The following is a 23,354-nucleotide window of genomic DNA, read 5'->3' as shown; positions in this document are numbered from 1 at the left end:
GTTTAGTGTTGTGTAGTGGCTTTGCTGGCATGCATCCCACATGTTAGTTTTTTGCCCGACCAAGACACTGCCTATAGGATCCAATATGATACTTTTTTATTTCCAATACTTGCAGAAAACATAGGCATAAACAATAAATATGGTACAGTACAATAGGGAAAATAGAATAAAGATGCTCTTCCCCTCTGATCTGAAAACAACGCGCTCTGGTGTAGCGGGTAGAAAGTCACAGTGACATGATGCTGCTACCAAATTAGGTGATTATGCAACGCTTGCTATTGCACACTGGCCTTGGCCATGTTGTAGGGAGGGGAGGAGCGGGGTCCTAAAAGAGTTCGCTGCCACTCACGTTTCATCACTTGAGCGCTCGACTACCCCGGATCGGTCCTAGGACGCATTTTAGGCGCGTGGATGCATACTTGCTATCACTGACTACCTTTTTTACTTTTTATCGCGTTTGCCGTGGTTTCCGGACGAACAGGAGGCAAAGAGGTGAAATAAGTGCGGTTTTCGCGATGGGAGCACAGACCTCAGCGCATCGGGACGGGAAGAGCCAAGAGGATGCTTCAGCCGAGAATCTGAGATCAGCGGTGCACGCGATTTCGGAGGGAGATAGCGTCGTCGAATCCAAGGTAAAACAATGGTACGCAGTAATGGCCACTTTACAGCTGACAATGTCAATATCTACTACCCTCAGGCTTAGCCTACACCCCAGGTTTATAAACATATTTCAGTTTATTTTGATAGATAAACAAAGTATAAAATATTGGGCATCAATGTTGAATATTTTTGAGAAATCATAAACTCACGATGCTGCGATGCAGTGCCACTTTTTTTTTGCTGAGTAATGCAATGAGGTGCCTGTGGTCGCTGCACTTAGCCTGTCTGTAGTAGGCTGTAGTAGCGGACTAAACTCTACTCCCGCAGTAATAAAAACGTCAACTGTGGTCTGCCATGGTCACGATTTACGGCTCAATACCATGGGCTCACGGCATCAACAGTCCCTGTGTACGTTTCAATAGCCTATAGCAGCCTAACCTACTGATATTACAACATTTATATATGTTTAAGATACATGGATCTGCTGCTGATGATGATGGAGAATGATAAGAAGAAGAATAAAAAATAGATTTATTAAACATTTATAATCATATTCATAACACACATGCAGTCATAATACAGGCTGCAATATTTTGTAGCTTGTAATGGATGACACTCCCCAAGTTGATTGACAGCTGCTTGTCTTGGTCTTCAGATTTAGCCTCCACATCTAGATATTTTCCTGCACTTTTTGACACATATTCAAAGATACCCTAGATAAAATGATGAAAATCATAAAGGTATTGGCCAGTAATAACCTTTTAGCTTTTTGTGTCACATGATAATGCTATGTTTTGATTCCAATGTGCTTGTCCCAGCTCATACATAGCTGACTAATTTAACAATTTGCTGGTCCCATGTTAGTATGTAGGGTGCATAACTGCCACATCTATGTTATATTGCGAACAATGAACTATGGATCATGTTGACAACAAGGTCCATATGACTGACACTGATTCTGCTGTGGTGGACAGTGCAGTGCAGTGCCCCAGACTCAGCAGCGCTGGGAAGGCATGTCTCAATTTGCACCATGTGAAAAGAAAAATAACAAGAGCACAGGAAATGTCCAAGGGGGTGCCTGGCTGGTTCTGACTTAAGATCCAGACGCACCGACGCACACACGCGCACACACACACACACACACACACACACACACACACACACACACACACACACACACACACACACACACACACACACACACACACACACACACACACACACACACACACATACACACCTTAATTTAATTAGGCATAACAATCATTCTTTTATTTTGGCTGGTGTTCTAGAAGCCAGGCGTGGCACAGTGGGTGTCCAACGATATACTCTGCAGCTGGGAGCTGTGGATAGGCATCAGTGATGTTTTTGTTCTACTGTAAGATAAGAGGAGATAGGCCCACTGACTCCAGATGGGCTATGGATATATTGCTTCTGTGTGAACGCTTCTGTGGGTTATGAATAATTCAGCTTTAAGAGGACTTCAGTTAATGGCTTGGTACATTTGGCCACCTGCTGTTTTTGAAGCACCCTTAAACATAATGCATTTCTTGACCTTTCAGTAGCCAGAGGGTGAGAAGTCAAGTTGATCTTTATTTTGCGGTATTTTAAAGGTCAACAGCCACATCAAAGAGTATTGAAATATTACCCTTCTACGCTGAACAGCAAATTAATAGTAAATATTCAAGACTTTCAAAGTTCCATTTTCCTTATATTTTGATGAAGCTGTATTGCACAAACTAAGCATTCCCGCAACTTGTTTTTCTGTGTGCTGTGTTTGCTCCTGATGTCGTGGTGTGTAATAGTGAGGGTGTTGTGATTTGTGATTTTAGCAAGAATAGAGAAATAGGCATGTATGTATTGCAGATGACAATATGTACCCCGCTGTAGCAGCTTTGTAGGACTATTCCAGCAACTTGCTACTTTGCTACTTCAAACATTTTTGCTTTCTCACCAATCTCAAATTTGAGTAACTTCTTGCATTTTTACCCAACTAAGTTGGAGGATTGGATACAGGAGCCAGCTTTATGCAATGACAATGAAGGTCATGATTTTGATGGTTTCCCATCTGATTGGTTTAATGTCCACCTATCGAATTAGAGAGCATTCTAAACTTGATAAGACCAGGAAGAGATCAACTGCTCACTGAAGTAGCTATGAGTTGCATACACACCTATTCAGTTTCAGCCTGAAGTAAATCAAACGTTTACAGTTTTTCAGCCCTTTAGTGACTAAACTAACATTGAATGCATGTTTACGGCAGAGTCTTTGTCATTTGGCCTCGGACCTTCTCTGTCAGGGCCATCATGTGTTAAGAGTTTTGGTCGGGATGCAAATCCAACCAGCTTTAGACGTTTGATGTTGTCTTTAAGCCTACCTTATGGTGTGAGGTTTCGCTTACCTCACTTGTCATATAATCCAGCCCATCTGACTGAGTAGACCCTCATGAACTGTTATAACATAGTTATACCATCTTTATGATATTGAAATGTAGGATTGTCACCCAATGGCAATGAGAAGCCAGACCATCTCAGGGATGGTGGGGATACAGCTCTAACAGATCCACAGATGATGCAATCTCTATTGCACTCCACACTGTCCTTTCCCACCTGGACAAAAGGAACACCTACGTGAGAATGCTATTCATTGACTACGGCTCAGCGTTCAACACCATAGTGCCCTCAAAGCTCATCACAAAGCTAAGGATCCTGGGACTAAACACATCCCTCAAAGCTGGACTTCCTGATGGGCCGCCCCCAGGTGGTAAAGGGTAGGTAACAACACATCTGCCACGCTGATCCGCAACACTGGAGTCCCTCAGGGGTGCGTGCTCAGTCCCCTCCTGTACTCCCTGTTCACCCATGACTGCATGGCCAGGCACGACTCCACACCACCGTTAAGTTTGCAGGCGACAGAACAGTGATAGGCCTGATCACTGACAACGACGAGGCAGCCTATAGGGAGGAGGTCAGAGACCTGGCCGGGTGGTGCCAGAATAACAATCTATCCCTCAATGTAATCAAGACAGAGCAGATGATTGTGGACTACAGGAAAAGGAGGACCGAGCATGCCCCCATTCTCATCAACGGGGCTGTAGTGGAGCAGGTTGAGAGCTTCAAGTTCCTTGGTGTCCACATCACCAACAAACTAGAATGGTCCAAACACACCGAGACAGTCGTGAAGAGGGCAAGACAAAACCTATTCCCCCTCAGGAGACTGAAAATATTTGGCATGGGTCCTCAGATCCTCATAAGGTTCTACAGCTGCAACATCGAGTGCATCCTGACTGGTTGCATCGCTGCCTGGTACGGCATCTGCTCGGCTTCCGACCGCAAGACAAATTGCAGACTGTCGGTCACACTTGATACGGCCACACAACTTTTACTATAGCCTGTAGGTGAGCATGTCATAACATCTCTTTTTTGTAGCGTGTTCAAGCAGAGCAGTTGTTTCCTTCATCGACTCAGAAATTAGTGACTAACACGCGCTCCCCTTCTACGGGCATGTGGGGAGGGTTCTTGAAATGTAACATCTATCACAATGTAGCAGCTGGAATACAGCGGCCCATTCTAGCCGTTTCAAAAGGAGGCGTGACAACATCGTGATTTTTGATATATGGTTACACGAGAATAGGCGGGATCCTAAAAACTAGTAATGGGGGGGGTTGATATTTACTTATCAGAATATTATTTTTGCACGATAGGAAATCGATATTTGACTCCTAGTATCGATTTGTAAAAAGCCGACTAGCTAATGTAGCTAGTGATAACTACCGCTAGTCGGCACTACTTGCACCAAAACTCGGTTATTTTTCATCCTATAGCTTGTTCACCATCTTCTTTTTAAATAATGAGCCAACCTGTTTTCAGCACTTTTATTTCCCTGACTGATAAAAACATATTTTCTCATGCTCTCTCATCTCTCTGTCACAGACATATAGTGAGCAATATGTTTGGAACATCAAATTGCAATAAAATCTCCGTACCGTATCACAATACATATAGAATCGTGAGAATCGCAATACATATCGTATCGGCACCTAAGTATTGTGACAATATTTTATCGTGAGGTCGCTGGCAATTCCCAGCCCTACTAAATACATTGTTTTGCTCCTGGCACACAATACCTGTGTCAATCAAGAAATGTATGGAGCATGAACATTCCTTACACAGCACCATCCATCCATAAGCACATACATGCATTGATACAAACACTGTTTGCACATGCCTGTGTCATGCTACATGCAGTTCACAATAAAGGGCCATTCACTTGCTCTCAGCAGAACACAGTAGCGAATGATTATAAACATTGACATGGGTAATGTTATGTAATGTAATGAGTAGATTGCTTAAAGGCCCATACGTTCTTTTATAATGAGCTTTGGCTGGTCTAGCTCGGTTATGACTCTTATTATCCTGTTTAGGACTGAAGGACGAGGCAGGCATAGAGGGATGGGAGTGGGTGAGGAGGGGGGAGGAGGAGAAGAGAGCGTAAAGCCAAATTGAGGAGCCATTGAGGATAGGCTGAGGGAGACAGGCTTGAGTGTGCACCAGCCCAAATCAGCCAGGAAGGAGAGTGTTTTGGGTGGGTGGGTGGATGGAGGTATGAGAGAGGGGGAGGAGAGAGGTATAGAGAGACCGAGATGTGGAGTGAAATGGGGACCTGCCAGGGTGACATAAAGACAGATGAATCGGGTGATTGTTCCTGGTCCCCTTGGTTAAAAGGATCCTGATGACAGCAGGGGTAGAGAGTGAAACGGACTCAGGTAAAGAAAGAGTCTAATGGGGAGATCTAGGCAGCCAGGCCACCCGTGATACAAGTCAGTATTCGACGTCCATCCATGTCTGAACACGTTGGAAGATGATGCGGAAACTGGCCACTAGGGGCAACAGTGAGCGGTGTTACCTTCAGGTAGATTCCATTGTTTGATTGTAGGGGGTTGGCAGATGGGCATAAGCATCTGCCTCTGATTCCAAAAGTTGCTGGTTCGAATCCAGCAATATGAATTTTTTTGAATGTTCTGTTTTAAGCATATCTCAAACCTTAACCCTTACCTTGACCATTTGGAGTTAAAGCCTAAACTTTTTATATTTTCATTTATTTTATTTAACCTTTATTTAACAAGGCAAGTCAGTTAAGAACAAATTCTTATTTACAATGACGGCCTACCCCGGCCAAACCCGGACGACGCTGGGCCAATTGTGACTATGGGACACCCAATCACGGCCGGTTGTGATTCAGCCTAGAATCGTACCAGGGTCTGTAGTGATGCCTCTAGCACTGAGATGCAGTGCCTAGACCGCTGCATCAGTCGGGAGCCTTAACTTAAAATACTTCAAAATGTGATGTTTGCCTCAACTTCGAAATTTGACATTTGAGAAACATAGATGAACGTCTAATTCTGACATGAGACTGTGAGAGCTAGTTGGATCGAGGACCTCCTCTCTCATCTGCAGCTATGGGTTAATGGGAGAGTTTGGACTGAGTAGGAGTCTGTAGCTAGGTCCCAATACTCTCACAAGGCCTCCCTCCGTTCCCCAACTTCTTCTCTTCATGACAACTGAGGGGTGGAAGGACTGGATAGGATTCAACAATATAGCATTACCTATCCAGTCCTGTCAGATCTTTGATCACAAAGGAAAGGCAATGATGAGAGTTTGCTATTGAAGACTACTGGGACGTGCATGCCTTAGATTCAACCTTTCATTGACTAGGTTCATGTTATAGGAGCCTCACCTGATTACATAATTCAGTTAAACCATAATGGAAGTAGCTTCTGGAGATCAATCACATTTATTTATAAAGCCCTTTTTACATCAGCCGATGTCACAAAGTGCTGTACAGAAACACAGCCTAAAACCCCAAACAGCAAGCAATGCAGATGTAGAAGCACGGTGGCTAGGAACAACTCCCTAGAAAGGCAGGAGCCTAGGAAGAAACCCATAGAGAACCCAGGCTCTGAGGAGTGGCCAGTCCTCTTCTGGCTGTGCCGGGTGGAGATTATAACAGTATATGGCCAAGATGTTCAAATGTTCATAGATGACCAGCAGGGTCAAATAATAATAATCATAGTGGTTGTAGAGGGTGCAACAGGTCAGCACCTCAGGACTAAATGCCAGTTGGCTTTTCATAGCTGATCATTCAGAGTTGGAGACTACAGGTTCGGTAGAGAGAGAGAGTCGAAAACAGCAGGTCCGGGACAAGGTAGCATGTCTGGTGAACGAGTCAGTTTTCTATAGCCGCAGGCAGAAAATTTGAAACTGGAGCAGCAGCACGACCAGGTGGACTGGGGACAGCAAGGAGTCATCAGGCCAGGTAGTTCTGAAGCATGGTCCTAGGTCTCAGGTCCTCCGAGAGAAGAGAGAAAGAGAGCGAGAGAGAGAGAGAATTAGATGGGAGGATACTTAAATTCACACAGGACACCGGATAAGACGGGAGAAATACTCCAGATATACAGTGCCTTGCAAAAGTATTCATCCCCCTTGGCGTTTTTTCCTATTTTGTTGCATTACAATCTGTAATTTAAATAGATTTTTGGGGGGATTTCATGTAATGGACATACACAAAATAGTCCAAATTGGTGAAGGGAAATAAAAAATAAATAAAAAAAATTATGGAAAAGGGGTACATGCATATGTATTTGCTATGAAGCCCCTAAATAAGATCTTGTGCAACCAATTACCTTCAGAAGTCACAAAATGAGTTAAAGTCCACCTGTGTGCAATCTGTCACATGATCTCAGTATATTGTGGCAGACCAGGGGGTTGGGTCAAAACGTTTACACAGATCAGACACGGACAGAGTAGATTTAGCTCAGTTTCAAAAGGTGTTTATTAAAATAATAGTCCAAAAGAAAGGAATAAGTCTCCCCCAAGAGACCCTCTCCGGGTTACCGTCTTCTGGGCTCCGGGTCTTGCTGTATCCTGTGGGGATCAAAAACTGAACTCCCTCCTGTTACCGTCCCCAACTATACGTGAGTCCTTTTCAAGGTTCACCTTCCAGCAGGACAATGACCCTAAGCATAATGCTAAAGCAACACTCGAGTGGTTTAAGGGGAAACATTTAAATGTCTTGGAATGGCCTAGTCAAAGCCCAGACCTCAATCCACTCGAGAATCTGTGGTATGACTTAAAGATTGCTGTACACCAGCGGAACCCATCCAACTTGAAGGAGCTGGAGCAGTTTTGCCTTGTAGAATGGGAAAATATCCCAGTGGATAGATGTACCAAGCTTATAGAGACATACCCCAAGAGACTTGCAGCTGTAATTGCTGCAAAAGGTGGCTCTACAAAGTATTGACTCTGGGGGGGTGAATAGTTATGCACGCTCAAGTTTTCATTTTTTTTGTCTTATTTATTGTTTGTTTCACAATAAAAAATATTTTTCATCTTCAAAGTGGTAGGCATGTTGTGTAAATCAAATTATACAAATCCCCCCAAAAATCTATTTTAATTCCAGGTTGTAAGGCAACAAAATAGGAAAAATGCCAAGGGGGTGAATACTTTTGCAAGCCACTGTAACAGACTGACACTAGCCCCCCGACACATAAATTATTGCAGCATAATTACTGTAGGCTGAGATAGGAGGGGTCGAGAGACACTGTGGCCCCGTCCGTCGATACCCCTGGACAGGACCAACAAGGCAGGATATAACCCCACCCACTTTGCCAGAGCACTGCCCCCACACCACTAGAGGGATATCTGAAGGTAGCCTAATTCGTTAAGAGTGAACGGAGATGTATGCACGAGACAGAATGCACGTGCAACACGTATACAGTCCATTTGCGATGGTACCTTTCTCATGTGCATATCATTGCACAAGATTGCGTTGTCTATGTATTTGATCCCGTTTTTCTACAGGAAAACTGAGCATCCCATAATTTTTGTGTCACCTCCCAAAGTGATAAGTTGTTCCCTCCTCACATAAGGTCCCTGCAAAGATCTCCGTGTTAGCTCTTTATCTTCATTAAATCCTCTCTAACTCATGGTCAGCCCAATATAAGCCAAACCATGCATAGAATGCATAGATAGTTGTAAGATGATTAGAAGTGCGGAGATCAATCACTATGGACACTAGAATGGGGAGGAATGATTGGAATTGCTCCCTTGCGTGACAACATAAAGGAGAATTAGGGAAGGGGATTGGCCTAATTGTTTATGAAAAGCAAAAGCAGTTTGGGAAGGGAAGTAGAATTGGAATTCCATTTATCTTATCTGATATTTTTTTCTAATCTTTACAGGAAAATGCCACGGGCACTATGTGATGTGTGGAGACATTTCACTGCAGCGAATGTAGAAGGAAAAGCTGTGTGCATTTGAAAATACTGTGCCATATCATATGTGAAGAATGCAAGAAAGATGCAGAAACATCTGGCCAAGTGCATAAAGTTCCCTCAGCGTTCACAACACCTCAGCGCTCACAACAAGCAACCTCTGACAAAAGTCTCTCTACTTTTATTTGAGATTAAAATTATGAATCAGACACCTTATCGATAGCAACAGCTCATGGTCCTCCTGGAATCAGAAGTATTTTTGACTCAATGGAGGAACATAGTCAGAGATGCTGATGAATGTCTTGCTCGAGCTGTGTATGCAACTGGTTCACCTCTGATGCTCACAGGCAATGTGTATTGGAAGAGATTTCTGAATGTTCTTCGCCCAGCATACACCCCTCCAACCAGACATGCCTTATCTACTATATTGCTGGATGCAGAGTTCAACAGAGTTCAAGTGAAGGTCAAGCAAATCATACAGAAAGCAGACTGTATTGCAATCATCTCTGATGGGTGGTCGAATGTTCGTGGGCAAGTAATAATTAACTACATCATCTCCACCCCTCAACCAGTATTCTACAAAAGCACAGACACAAGGGACAACATACACAACGGTCTCTACATTGCAGATGAGCTGAAGGCAGTCATCAATGACCTTGGACCACAGAAGGTATTTGCACTGGTGACAGACAATGCTGCGAACATGAAGGCTGCTTGGTCTAAAGTGGAGGAGTCCTACCCGGACATCACACCCATTGGCTGTGCTGCTCATGCATTGAATCTGCTCCTCAAGGACATTATGGCACTGAAAACAATGGATACGCTCTACAAGAGAGCCAAAAAAATTGAAGGGTCATCAAGTTACATCAGCAATCTACCCCACCAAGCAAAGTGAGAAGAATAAGAGCACCACATTGAAGCCATTGGGGTGGTTGTCATCATGTTTGACAGGCTCCTGGAGGGGAAGGAGTCTCTCCAAGAAATGGCCATATCACAGTCTACCGATATGGACAGCCCCATCAAGAGGATCCTCCTGGATGATGTATTTTGAGAGAGAGAGGTAAGCAGCCTGAAACTCATGAAACCTATAGCAGTAGCCATTGCACGGATTGAGGGAGACAATGCCATCCTGTCTGATGTTCAGACCCTGCTTGCAGATGTAAGAGAAGAAATCCGTACTGCCCTGCCCACTTCCCTGTTGCTCCAAGCAGAGGAAACTGCAGTTCTGAAATACATAAAAAAGCGTGAAGACTTCTGCCTGAAGCCCATACACGCCACATGTTGGACCCCAAGTATGCTGGCAAGAGCATCCTGTCTGTTGCAGAGATCAACAAGGCCTATGGTGTCATCACTACCATGTCTCGCCACCTTGGCTTGGATGAGGGCAAGGTTCTTGGTAGTCTGGTGAAGTACACTTCCAAGCAAGGGCTTTGAGAAGGAGTTGCAATATGGCAGTCGTGCCAACATACCTCATCAGCCACCTGGTGGAAGGGACTTTGTGGATCTGAGGGTCTTTCCCCTGTTGCTTCCATCCTCCTCCAAATCCCACCAACATCAGGCGCCTCAGAGCGCAACTGGTCCTTGTTTGGGAACACACACACACCAAAGCCCGCAACAGGCTGACGAATACAAGGGTTAAGAAAATTGTGGCAAATCTGGGCATCCGGGCAAATTTGAGGCTTTTTGAACCTGGCAACGAGCCATCCACAACAAGCTTGGAGAGTGACAGTGAAGACGAGGACTCAGAGTCTGATGTTCAAGTGGGGGACATTGTTGTGGTCCAGGGAGAAGACATGAAAGCCTGAGAGGAAGACAACCAAAGCTTTAGTTTCTAGACTATCATTTTACAGAATTTAATAATTTGCTATTATGTCTACTTATGATAAGATAAAATGTTTATGTTTTTGTCTCCATGTGATATGGCTAATATATCCAATGCAAAAAACATCTACATTTAAATGGGATTAATATTAATTTGCATATGTTTCCGTTAATTCCCACATATTCCCGTTAATTCCCATATATTCCTGTTAATTCCCACAGAAAGTTTCCACCTCTGAATATTACCCAAAATGTGCAACCCTACTAGTAACGCTACAATGTTCTTCTCCCAGAGTGTCTACTTTGTGTTGTTTTGGTCTTTATGTCTCACTGCTCTGTACGAGCTCTCCTCTCCTGCCTCCCTTTCTCTCTTAATGGAGGAGAAGAAGCTTGTGTGTAATTAGAGTGTGTCCTCCATCCCCCCATTTCGGCCATGTCAGATCCACCGCCAGCTCAGCTCTGGAAATAATGGACCTGTGTAATTGGGCTTTTAGAAAGGAGAGGAGGCTCTTGTTCTTTTGTAAGTTTCTCACCCCTCGTTCCCTCTGATGGGGAGTTCAATCCCTTTACATGATAATGAGTTTCAGGGAAACCCGGAATCACAAAACGGCAACAAAATAAACGAGGAACATAACAATCGGGAAAATCTATGAATATAATTATATAAATTATATTATGATTATCTTATTAAAATGTTTACCCCCTCTATGGAGGCCGTCCTTGACACAGCATGAGTGTCTTTCTGTGTTTCTCTGTTAGTTATATTGCGTTATAGGGATAAGGGAAGCATCACACGGAGAGCCGTCTGGTCTGTGGCTCTCTAATCTAACAGGTTGTCCTTTTGTTCTAGTCCTGTTATATTTTACACACAACACCGGACAGGTTTATTCCACTGTGTCTGTGGATTCTCCAGTTCAGATGGCTGGTTGTTCATCTGGTTATTATTGACAGATTGATCAGAATATTTTAAATCGTTGTATTGTTGTTGTCTTGTCACTGTGATAAAAGTGCATTAGAAAGTGTGGCACGACCCAACATAGTTACAATAAACGGCTTTGACTTGAAGTAGGCCTAAAGATTGGCTTGTAATGAATTCTCTTTTTATGTACAGTAGTACTATTTTCAAGTAGGACTTAGGGACAAGTGCACCTCTGGATCTGCACTCAGAGCTGGTTTTTCCACCGGACGCTGGAACGCTTTCTATTCAAATCCTATGGAAAACAAACACATCGCTATCCGCTTTCATTCTTGGGAAAAGGGGAAAAGGGAATTTAGGTGGGTGTGGGATTTTTCTATCTTGGCAGCAGAGAACTGTTAACTCATGCAATGTTCCCACATTTATGTCTGTATGTAAAATACCCTGTCCCCCATTCCATCAGTCATGCCATTGTTATTTAGTTTACATTCATTTGATTATAATATACCCCAGCTAGATATGGTAAACCCTAACCTTCAGGGTTTAACATACAGTATTGGAAAACACAGCCATATATCTCATGCATAAATGGTATCCCAGTGAACACATAGATACAGAATGACACAGCAGAACCAGCATGCCCCCATGAAGAGAGTCATACTGGGGAGACATGGTCATCATCCCTAGTTTGCCCGAAGGATGTGTGTGGGATCTGATGGGAAAACGTTTCCCTCCGCACAGCTATGGTTCCAGTCAACTTAATACTGTAAGTAGGAAGAGATCTTTGGATTGATCACACATCCAAATATGAATCTACTCCCTCCTCCTCCCCAACACACGTGCACTCTCTACCTCTCTTTTCAAATGACGGATGGCGTCCCTTGAAGAATCGAATTGATTTGTCTCCCATGTTTTAATCTCAAATGTGATGAGACCAGATGCTGAGGTGTTGGGCGGTGGGGGGGATTTGCCTGCTCTGGATCTTTGGGAGACATTGTCCTGTGATGAGGATGCGCACAGGTCTGGCCAGCGGGGGGTGCACCCTCTGCTGTTTCCTGAAGTCCACGATCATCTCCTTTGTTTTGTTGACGTTGAGTGAGAGGTTGTTTTCCAGGCACCACATTCCCAGAGCCCTCACCTCCTCCCTGTAGGCTGTCTCATCATTGTTGGTATTCAAGCCTACTACTGTTGTGTCGTCTGCAAACTTGATGATTGAGTTGGAGACGTCCTTGGCCACGCAGTCATGGGTGAACAGGGAGTACAGGAGGGGGCTGAGAACGCACCCTTGTGGGGCCCTAGTGTTGACAATTAGCGGAGTGGAGGTGATGTTTCCTACCTTCACCAACTGGGGGCGGCCCGTCATGAAGTCCAGGACCCAGTTGCACAGGGCAGGGTTCAGACCCAGGGCCTCGAGCCTAATGATGAGCTTGGAGGGTACTATGGTGTTGAATGCTGAGCTATAGTCAATAAACAGCATTCTTACATAGGTATTCCTCTTGTTCAGATGGGATAGGACAGTGTGCAGAGCGATGGCGATTGCAACATCTGTGTATCTATTGGGGCGGTAAGCAAATTGAAGTGGGTCTAGGGTGACAGGTAAGGTAGAGGTGATATGATCCTTGACTAGTCTCTCAAAGCACTTCATGATGCCAGAGGTGAGTGCTACTGGGTGATAGTCATTTACCTTTGCCTTCTTGGGTACAGGAACAATGGTGGCCATCTTGAAGCATGTGGGGACAGCAGACGGGGATTGGGTAGATATTGAAGAAGTCCGTAAACACACCAGCCAGCTGGTTTGCGCATGCTTTGAGGACGCGGCTAGGGATGCCGTCTTTACCTGTAGCCTTGTGAGGGTTAACACGTTCAATTTTTTTACTCACGTCGGACACGGAGAAGCAGAGCCCACAGTCCTTGGTAGCGGGCCACGTTGGTTGCACTGTGTTATCCTCAAAGCGTGTGAAGAATGTGTTTAGCCTGTCCGGAAGCAAGACGTCGGCCTCGGCGACGTGGCTGGTTTTCCTTTTATAGTCCATGATTGTCTGTTGTCCTTGCCACAAACGTCTCGTGTCTGAGCCGTTGAATTGCGACTCCATTTTGAGATATTCATCTTTAAGTAAAACACATACATTTACAACCAAACTCTAACGTAGTTTGGTCTACAACCAAACTCTAACGTATAACTGTTGGGATCAGCTGAAAACATGCCCTCTTTTCCAGCCATGTCTTTAATACATAAAATACATAAAATGCTGGTTGTCCAGTAGATTGGTCAGACCATCGTTGAATAATAAGAAGCACGGGCACTTCCTGTTTGAGTTTCTTCCTATAGGATGGGAGGAGCAAGATGGAGTCGTGGTTAGATTTGCCGAAAGGAGGACGGGGGAAGGCCTTGTAAGCATCCCGGAAGTTTGAATAGCAATGTTCGAGAGTCTTAGTAGAGCGAGTAGGACAGTCAATATGTTGATAGAATTTTGGCAGCCTAGTCCTCAGATTTGCTTTGTTAAAATCCCCAGATACAATAAATGCCGTCTCAGGATATGTGGTTTCCAGTTTGCATAAAGTCCAGTGAAGTTCTTTGAGGGCCGTTGAGGTTTCGGCTATAGATGGGATGTAAATGGCCGTGGCGATGACGGAGGAGAATTCTCTTGGGAGATAATATGGTCGCCGTTTAATTGTGAGGTATTCTAGGTCAGCTGAACAAAATGACTTGATTTCCTGTATGTTCCTTGAATTACACCATGAGTCGTTAATCATGAAACACCCCCCCGCCCGCTTCCTGGAGAGATATTGATTCCTGTCTAAACGATGTACTGAGAATCCTGCTGGCTTTACTGACTCCTACAGAGTATTAAGAGAGAGCCATGTTTCCATGAAACAAAGTATGTTACGGGCCCTCCAGGACACCTACAGCACCCGGTGTCACAGGAAGGCCAAAAAGATCATCAAGGACAACGACCACCCGAGCCACTGCCTGTGCATCAAAGCTGAGACTGAGAGACTGAAAAACAGCTTCTGTCTCAAGGCCATCAGACTGTTAAACAGCCATCACTAACATAGAGGCTGCTGCCTACATACAGACTTGAAATCATTGGCAACTTCAATAAATGAATCACTAGACACTTTAATAATGTGTTTTTGTGGAATTGCTAGATTACATGTTAGATATTGCTGCACTGTCAGAACTAGAAGCACAAGCATGTTGCTACACTCGCAATAACATCTGCTAACCATGTGTGTGACCAATTCAATTTGATTTGATTAATTAACATTTTCTTAGAAAGCCCTCTACCTTTCCACAATTCCTTTACTCATACATAAAGTATGAGAACAGCCATGTCTTGTTTGCGTTTGGTCCTGTGTACCCTGTTGTTTTAGGTTAAAGTGTATGTCATGTGCAAGGAAAGAGTCTTAACATGATGCGAAACAGCTCCAGGCGTTCCATGCTTTTCTTAACTCTTGTTCTGAGCACCTGGGATTCGCTATGAAATCTGACACACGTCAAATCAGTTTCCTTGATCTTTGGATTTTGTGTGAGGATAATGTTCTATACACAGTTTGTTGAGGGCTGATTGCTGTCACCCGCTTCCATTGAAAAACATTTTGCCCTTCAGCCAATTCTGTTGAATCAAAATAATTTTCAATAAACAAATCAGATTTCCACAGAAAGCTGTATAATGCCATAAGCAAACAGGAAAACGCTGTCCTTGATGTCAGTTATCCTTGATGTCCTTTGTTTTAAATGTATTATTAAAAAATATATATATTTGCATTGTTTGCTGTTTTCTTCTGTCTTTTCCTTTTTTCTCTTTAGTTCATTCTCTTGGTTGTTGGTGCATTGGGGGGTTCTTGGGGGTGGGGAATGGAATTCATTGTATTTTTTATTATTTTTCTTCCAGGTGGGGGGGACTGTGGGAGGGGTCTCGAATGGTTAAGGGACAACTATTGGGGAACTGTGGGGGATCTTGGAGCGTTCGGGTTTCACAAGATTGTGATCATCAAAAAGGAAACTATGACATATATTTTATATCACTATCATGCACACGCACCCTCACACATAAGGATGGCTCTGTTGCGGAAAGACTGATACATGTTTGATAGTGTCTTGATGCTGTATTGTTTGTCCTTCATGTTCTAATACTTTAATGTTACCCCTTCCTTTTTGTTTTTTGTAATAAATAATTATAAAAAACAGGAAACCGCTCATCCAGAGGCGGCGCTCCTAGTGGCCGGGGACTTAATGCAGGGAAACTTAAATCTGTTTTACCTCATTTCTATCAACCTGTAAAATGTGCAACCAGAGGGAAATAAATTCTAGATCACCTTTACTCCACACACAGAGACGCGTACAAAGCTCTCCCTCGCCCTCCATTTGGCAAATCTGACCACAACTCTATCCTCCTGATTCCTGCTTACAAGCAAAAACTAAAGCAGAAAGCACCAGTGACTCGGTCAGTAAAGAAGTGGGTTTGGCGACGAGTTTTGGTGTGTGTCGGGGCACGTCTAAAGGACAAACAATTCATAACTCAGTAGGGTCATGCTGTTGTGTGGTGTGTAGGGGCATGGCGGATTTGTCCTTCTCCCGCCTTCCTTCCCTACCTCTCTCCCTCCATCCACTGTAAAATCTCTGGGATTTACTGTATTGATCAATCCCTGAGGGATCGTCAGTGTAAATCCTGCAGCCTTGGGAAGTGTACAGAGGGATGGGGAGACTTCCACACTACAAAATAGCTGACTGTGGTTATTCTTTTTGTTGAGCGACGGAAATGGATAGCGTACACGTACAGCTCCTCTCTGAAAGAATATCTTATCTGTCTACGGCTGGTATACAGTAGACATGGCTGGGGGGGTTGATACTGTCTCTGTTTGGATATGAACATCTGACAGCTTTTTCAAATATTTTGGGGGGGGGAATGGAGGCGGGGGTAGATCAGCTTTAATATATTGCAGATAGATTGTGGGTTCTATCAATGCAATTGTTTGCATAATTTTCTATCCCCACTTTTTATTGTATTTTTAAAATATATTTTCCTGCTTTATTATTTTCCCATAACACTACCCCTCCCCCCACCTAATTGGAGTAAACTAATGGATCAACTAATGGATCAATATCTAGACTTCTACTTCCAACCTATACATTTTACGAGCACGGTACATTTTACATTAGTTATCCCTCTTTTCCTTTAGTCCCACCCTTCTGCCTTCTATCTCTGAAAAGTTTAGATTTTTGCCATATATTTTTAAACTGCGCTGTGATGTTTCACAAAAGTTCTGAACCATTCTCAAATCAAATCAAAGTGTATTAGTCACGTGCACCGAATACAACAGGTGTAGACCGCACAGTGAAATGCTTACTTACAGGCTCTAACCAACAGTGCAGTTTCTAAGTAAAACATAAAAAGTATTAGGTGAGCAATAGGTAAGTAAAGAAATAAAAACAACAGTAAAAAGACAGTGAAAAATAACAGAATCGAGGCTATAACAGTAGATTGAGGTAGTATGTACATGTAGATATGGTTAAAGTGACTATGCATATATGATGAACAGAGAGTAGCAGTAGCGTAAAAGAGGGGTTGGCGGGTGGTGGGTGCCGGGACACAATGCAGATAGCCCAGGTAGCCAATGTGCGGGGGCACCGGTTGGTCGGACTAATTGAGGTAGTATGTACATGAATGTATAGTTTAAGTGACTATGCATATATGATAAACAGAGAGTAGCAGCAGAAAGAGGGGTTGGGGGAGGGGGGGGCACACAATGCAAATAGTCCGGGTAGCCAGTTGATTACCTGTTCAGGAGTCTTATGGCTTGGGGGTAAAAACTGTTGCGAAGCCTTTTGGTCCGGTACCGCTTGCCATGTGGTAGTAGAGAGAAGAGAGAACAGTCTGTGCCTGGGGTCTGTGACAATTTTTAGGGCCTTCCTCTGACACTGCCTGGTGTAGAGGTCCTGGATGGCAGGCAGCTTAGCCCCAGTGATGTACTGGGCCGTACGCACTACCCTCTGTAGTGCCTTGCGTTCTGAGGCCGAGCAGTTTCCGTACCAGGCAGTGATGCAACCGGTCAGGATGCTCTCAATGTTGCAGCTGTAGATCCTTTTGAGGATCTGAGGACCCATGCCAAATCTTTTTAGTTTCCTGAGGGGGGAATAGGCTTTGTCGTGACCTCTTCACGACTGTCTTGAAGTGTTTGGACCATTCTAGTTTGTTGGTGATGTGGACACCAAGGAACTTGAAGCTCTCAACCTGCTCCACTACAGCCCCTTCCATGAGAATGGGGGCATGCTCAGTCCTCCTTTTCCTGTAGTCCACAATCATCTCCTTAGTCTTGGTTACGTTGAGGGACAGGTTGTTATTCTGGCACCATCCGGCCAGGTCTCTGACCTCCTCCCTATAGGCTGTCTCGTCGTTGTCGGTGATCAGGCCTACCACTGTTGTGTTGTCTGCAAACTTAATGATGGTGTTGAAGTCGTGCCTGGCCACGCAGTCGTGGGTGAACAGGAGGGGGCTGAGCACGCACCTCTGAGGGGCTCCAGTGTTGAGGATCAGCGTGGCAGATGTCTTGCTACCTACCCTCACCACCTGGGGCGGCCCGTCAGGAAGTCCAGGATCCAGTTGCAGAGGGAGTTTAGTCCCAGGATCCTTAGCTTAGTAATGAGCTTTGAGTGTACTATGGAGTTGAACGCTGAGCTGTAGTCAATGAATAGCATTCTCACGTAGGTGTTCCTTTTGTCTAGGTGGGAAAGGGCAGTGTGGAGTGCAATAGAGATTGCATCATCTGTGGATCTGTTTGGGCGGTTTGCAAATTGGATTGGGTCTAGGGTTTCTGGGATAATGGTGTTGATGTAGCCTTTCAAAGCACTTCATGGCTACGCCTGTGAGTGCTACGGGTCAGTAGTAATTTTGGCAGGTTGCCTTCGTGTTCTTGGGCACAGGGACTATGGTGGTCTGCTTGAAACATGTTGGTATTACAGACTCAATCAGGGACATGTTGAAAATGTCAGTGAAGACACCTGCCTGTAGGTCAGCACATGGTCGGAGCACATGTCCTGGTAATCCGTCTGGCCCCGCAGCCTTGAGAATTTTGACCTGTTTAACCTCTCTGGGATATGTGGGATGGTAGCGTCCCACCTGGCCAACATCCAGTGAAAATGCACAGCGCCAAATTCAAATAAATTACTATAGAAATTTAACTTTCATGAAATCACGCATTCAGTATACCAAATTAAAGCTACACTTGTTGTGAATCCAGCCAATGTGTCAGATTTCAAAAAGGCTTTACAGTGGAGTTTGATGGTATAACGTTATTATGTATGTGGAGATATGAAAGAAGAAAGTACTATTCCTGAATATGCTGTTACTAGAGATTGGCGCTGCATGACAAGACCAAGATAAACAAAGGTAAAAAGAAAGGATATTATCAGCACAAAATGAAGTCAAGAGTGATGGAAAATGCCAACTAATGGCCCACTATCATATACACTGATAAAATATTGTATCATATACACTGATAAATATTGTATCATGTGTGAAAGGCATTACAAGTTTGAATTCCACCAGGTAGAAAGAGAAGAGGTGGAAAGGATGCTGCTATCTCTTTCTGATGATAGGTCAAATCAAATTTTATTGGTCACATACACTTATACACTGAGATTTAGCAGATGTTATTGCGGGTGTAGCGAAATGCTTGTGTTCCTAGCTCCAACAGTGCAGTAGTATCTAACAATACACACACATCTAAAAGTAAAGAATGGAATTAAGAAATATATAAATATTAGGACGATCAATGTCGTAGTGGCATTGACTAAAAGACAGTAAAATAGACTACGTGACCGACCGGCTCAAATCGGTCTTATGTAGCAAATTTAGAAATTGTGTTTTTTTACATTGTATAAAAGTAGAGACTCAGAGCTACAAAATGGTATACCATACACTGCATTTGAGGAACAATGGGAAAGTAATTCTGATTTGACAGTTGATAAACTTGTAAACTCACTTTTTAGAAAATTGCCTTTGAATCTTTTGGTGCCTACTGGAGAGCTCTCCTTTGTCTACACCCATTCAGGATTGTTCACACACTCTTAAGCCAGCCCCACCCTTATCTTTAAGGATTCACATGTAAGGTCATGTGCTAAACAGTGAGTAGCGTAGTAAAGAGTAATACTAGAAGTGGTAAAGGTAGTAGCCTACAAGGAAAAATTCCAGGTAAACAAGAAAGTATCCAGATAAAAATATTGTATAGATATTAGATGATGCTTACCAAGACACACTTGTCTAAATTGATGTGTCATGTGAAAGAAATGCTTTAACCTCCAGCCACATATTGCCAAGTGGATGGGTCTCTACAGAAGGTGTAAACAGTACAGCCAAATGGTTACTTGCATAGTAGCAATATCAGAAACTGATAGTGTCAATATAAATAAAATAATATACAGTATGTACAAGAACAATATCAATAACAATAACAGTGACAGATGAGGTAGTTATTTGCATACAATCAGGGGTAAGGTAGCTGAGCAGCAGGAACAATTAAATTGTAGCAGCAACATATGGGACTACTGTTTCTCTCCTGCCCTTGACTTTGGTGCAGGGCATGTGATGTCCATAGCCTCTTCATCGCAAAACTCCCTGATCTTCTCAAAAACATAAGTTTGTCTAGCTATGTCCAGTCCAGATGGTGCTTGTACCGAAGATAACTCTCTTGGCAGGTAATACGGTATTCTAGGTCAGGTGAACAAAAGGACGTACGTTTCTGTACGTTATCACAATCACACCATGAGTAGTTAATCATGAAATATACACCACCGCCGGTCTTATTCCCGGAGTTCTTTATTCCTGTCTGTGCGATGTACTGAGAACCCAGCTGGCTGTGTGAACAGGGACAGTATATCCAGAGAGAGCAATGATTCTGTGAAACAGAGTATGTTACAGTCCCTGATGTCTCTCTGGAAGGAGATCCTCGCCCTGAGCTCGTCCACTTTATATTACCAGAGACTGAACATTAGCGAACAAAGGATCCAATTCGTTAAAGTCATATTCCTGGTCGTAATGCTGGTAAGTTACCCGCTGCTCTGATATCCAAAAGTTCTTTACGGCTGGATGTCATAACACAAAACAACATTCTGAGCTAATAATGTAAGAAAGCAAAATATTGCAACGTTGCTTAGGAGCTAGAAGCAAAGCTGCCATGTCTGTCGGCGCCATCTTGCATCCCAGGTACAGATAATCTTGACGGCAAATTGCTTATAGTTACAACCAACCACATATTCACCCCAATTTTAATTGGTGCTTGGTGAGTGGGATGTGCCCAGAAATCTGGAAAGAGATCAAAGGTCATTCCACTACCTAAGAAAAACAAATGTGCCTTCACAGCGTGCTGCCTGTGTTAAGATGTGTTAGGATTCGGCATGGGCCTTCAGATCCTCAAAAAGTTCTATAGCTGCACCATTGAGAGCATCTTGAATGGCTGCACCACCGCTAATTGAGGGCCTGATGATTAGTTGACAAGTTGAATCAGGTGTGCTTCAATAAAACTGTGTACTGTTGGGGGTACTCGAGGACCAGAGTTGGGAAGCACTGGCCTAAAGTATGATGGCATTAGCATTATGGACATTTGCAATGCACACTGTTTATATACTTTTTAGCTTATGTGTTCTCAATTTAAAAACGGTAACAGTAGAAAACAAACTCAGCAAAAAAAGAAACGTCCTCTCACTGTCAACTGCGTTTATTTTCAGCAAACTTAACATGTGTAAATATTTGTTTTAACATAACACGATTCAACAACTGAGACAAACTGAACAAGTTCCACAGACATGTGACTAACAGAAATTGAATAATGTGTCTGAACAAAGGGGGAGTCAAAATCAAAAGTAACAGTCAGTATCTGGTGTGGCCACCAGCTGCATTAAGTACTACAGTGCATCTCCTCCTCATTGACTGCACCAGATTTGCCAGTTCTTGCTGTGAGAGGTTACCCCACTCTTCCACCAAGGCACCTGCAAGTCCCTGGACATTTCTGGGGGGGAATGGCCCTAGCCCTCCGATCCAACAGGTTCCAGGCGTGCGCAATGGGATTGAGATCCAGGCTCTTCGCTGGCCATGGCAGAACACTGATATTCCTGTGTTCACGCACAGAACGAGCAGTATGGCTGGTGGCATTGTCATGCTGGAGGGTTATGTCAGGATGAACCCGCAGGAAGGGTACCACATGAGGGAGGAGGATGTCTTTCCTGTAATGCACAGCATTGAGATAGCCTGCAATGACAACAAGCTCAGTCCGATGATGCTGTGAAACACCGCCCCAGACCATGACGGACCCTCCACCTTCAAATTGATCTCGCTCCAGAGTACAGACCTCGGAGTAACGCTCATTCCTTCAACGTTATACTCGAATCCGACCATCACCCCTGGTGAGACAAAACCGCGACTGGTCAGTGAAGAGCATTTTTTGCCAGTCCTGTCTGGTCCAGCGACGGTGGGTTTGTGCCCATGGGCGATGTTGTTGCCAGTGATGTCTGGTGAGGACCTGCCTTACAACAGGCCTATCAGCCCTCAATTCAGCCTCTCTCAGCCTATTGCGGACAGTCTGAGCACTGATGGAGAGATTGTGCGTTCCTGGTGTAACTCGGGCAGTAGTTGTTGCCATCCTGTACCTGTCCCGCAGGTGTGATGTTCGGCTGTACCGATCCTGTGCAGGTGTTGTTACACGTGATCTGCCACTGCGAGGACGATCAGCTGTCCGTCCTGTCTCCCTGTAGCTCTGTCTTAGGCGTCTCACAGTACGGACATTGCAATCTATTGCCCTGGTCACATCTGCAGTCCTCTTGCCTCCTTGCAGCATGCCTAAGACACGTTCACGCAGATCTTTCTTTTGCTGTTTTTCCAGATTCAGTAGAAAGGCCTCTTTAGTGTCCTAAGTTTTCTTAACTGTGACCTTAATTGCCTACCGTCTGTAAGCTGTTAATGTCTTAAGACCGTTCCACAGGTACATGTTCGTTAATTGTTTATGGTTCAATTGACAAGCATGTGAAACAGTGTTTAAACCCTTTACAATGAAGATCTGTGAAGTTATTTGGATTTTTACGAATTATCTTTGAAAGACAGGGTCCTGAAAAAGGGACGTTTCTTTTTTTGCTGAGTTTAGATATACCGTGCATTTTCAAAGTATTCAGACTCCTTGACTTTTTCCACATGTTGTTGCGTTACAGCCTTATTCTAAAATTGATTATATTAGTGTTTCTTCTCGTCAATCTACACATAATACACCATAAGGACGAAGCGAAAACAGGTAAAACATTTATTTTTAGCAGATGTATTAAAAACAGAAGTACCTTATTTACATAAGTATTCAGACCATATGCTATGAGATCTCAGGTGCATCCTGTTTCCACTGATCATCCTTGAGATGTTTCTATGACTTGATCCACATGTGGTAAATTCTATTGATTGGACATGATTTGGAAAGGCACACACCTGTCTGTATAAGTTCCCACAGTTGACAGTGCATGTCAGAGCAAAAACCAAGCCATGGCTTGGACAAAAAGATCTGTCCGTAGAGCGCCGAGACAGGATTTGTGTCGAGGCACAGGTATTATTACTGCACTGTTTTTAAGTCTGAGATGGCACGTGCCCTTGTGCCCCCTATGGGCATGACACCTCTGGGAGGTGTGTAGCTACTTTGTTATGAATTTGACATTATATGTCATTGTTGGATGGAGGAATATTATTATGATACATGTTTATTTAAAAACCT

The 23,354-nt window shown here is 43.8% G+C and overlaps 1 protein-coding gene across 3 annotated transcripts in view; it reads left to right on the top strand.

Annotated features, from left to right (window-relative positions):
• The first annotated feature begins 259 nt into the window (after positions 1 to 259).
• Positions 260 to 23,354, top strand: part of LOC139556647 (A-kinase anchor protein 12-like) — a 52,372-nt gene continuing 29,277 nt past the window's right edge. For 2 of the 3 annotated variants that reach the window (XM_071370853.1, XM_071370854.1), the window contains exon 1: positions 260 to 632. In XM_071370853.1, coding sequence (XP_071226954.1) covers positions 516 to 632 — 117 coding nt within the window. In that variant the 5' untranslated portion in view covers positions 260 to 515. Of the gene's footprint in view, positions 644 to 23,354 lie in introns of all 3 variants that reach the window. The other variant, XM_071370855.1, reaches the window with a different exon arrangement.

The sequence above is a fragment of the Salvelinus alpinus genome, chromosome 27 (genome assembly GCF_045679555.1).
Source record: "Salvelinus alpinus chromosome 27, SLU_Salpinus.1, whole genome shotgun sequence".
Taxonomy (NCBI): domain Eukaryota; kingdom Metazoa; phylum Chordata; class Actinopteri; order Salmoniformes; family Salmonidae; genus Salvelinus; species Salvelinus alpinus.
The sequence above is the reverse complement of the archived record's forward strand: the minus strand, read 5'-3'. Positions and strand labels throughout refer to the sequence as shown.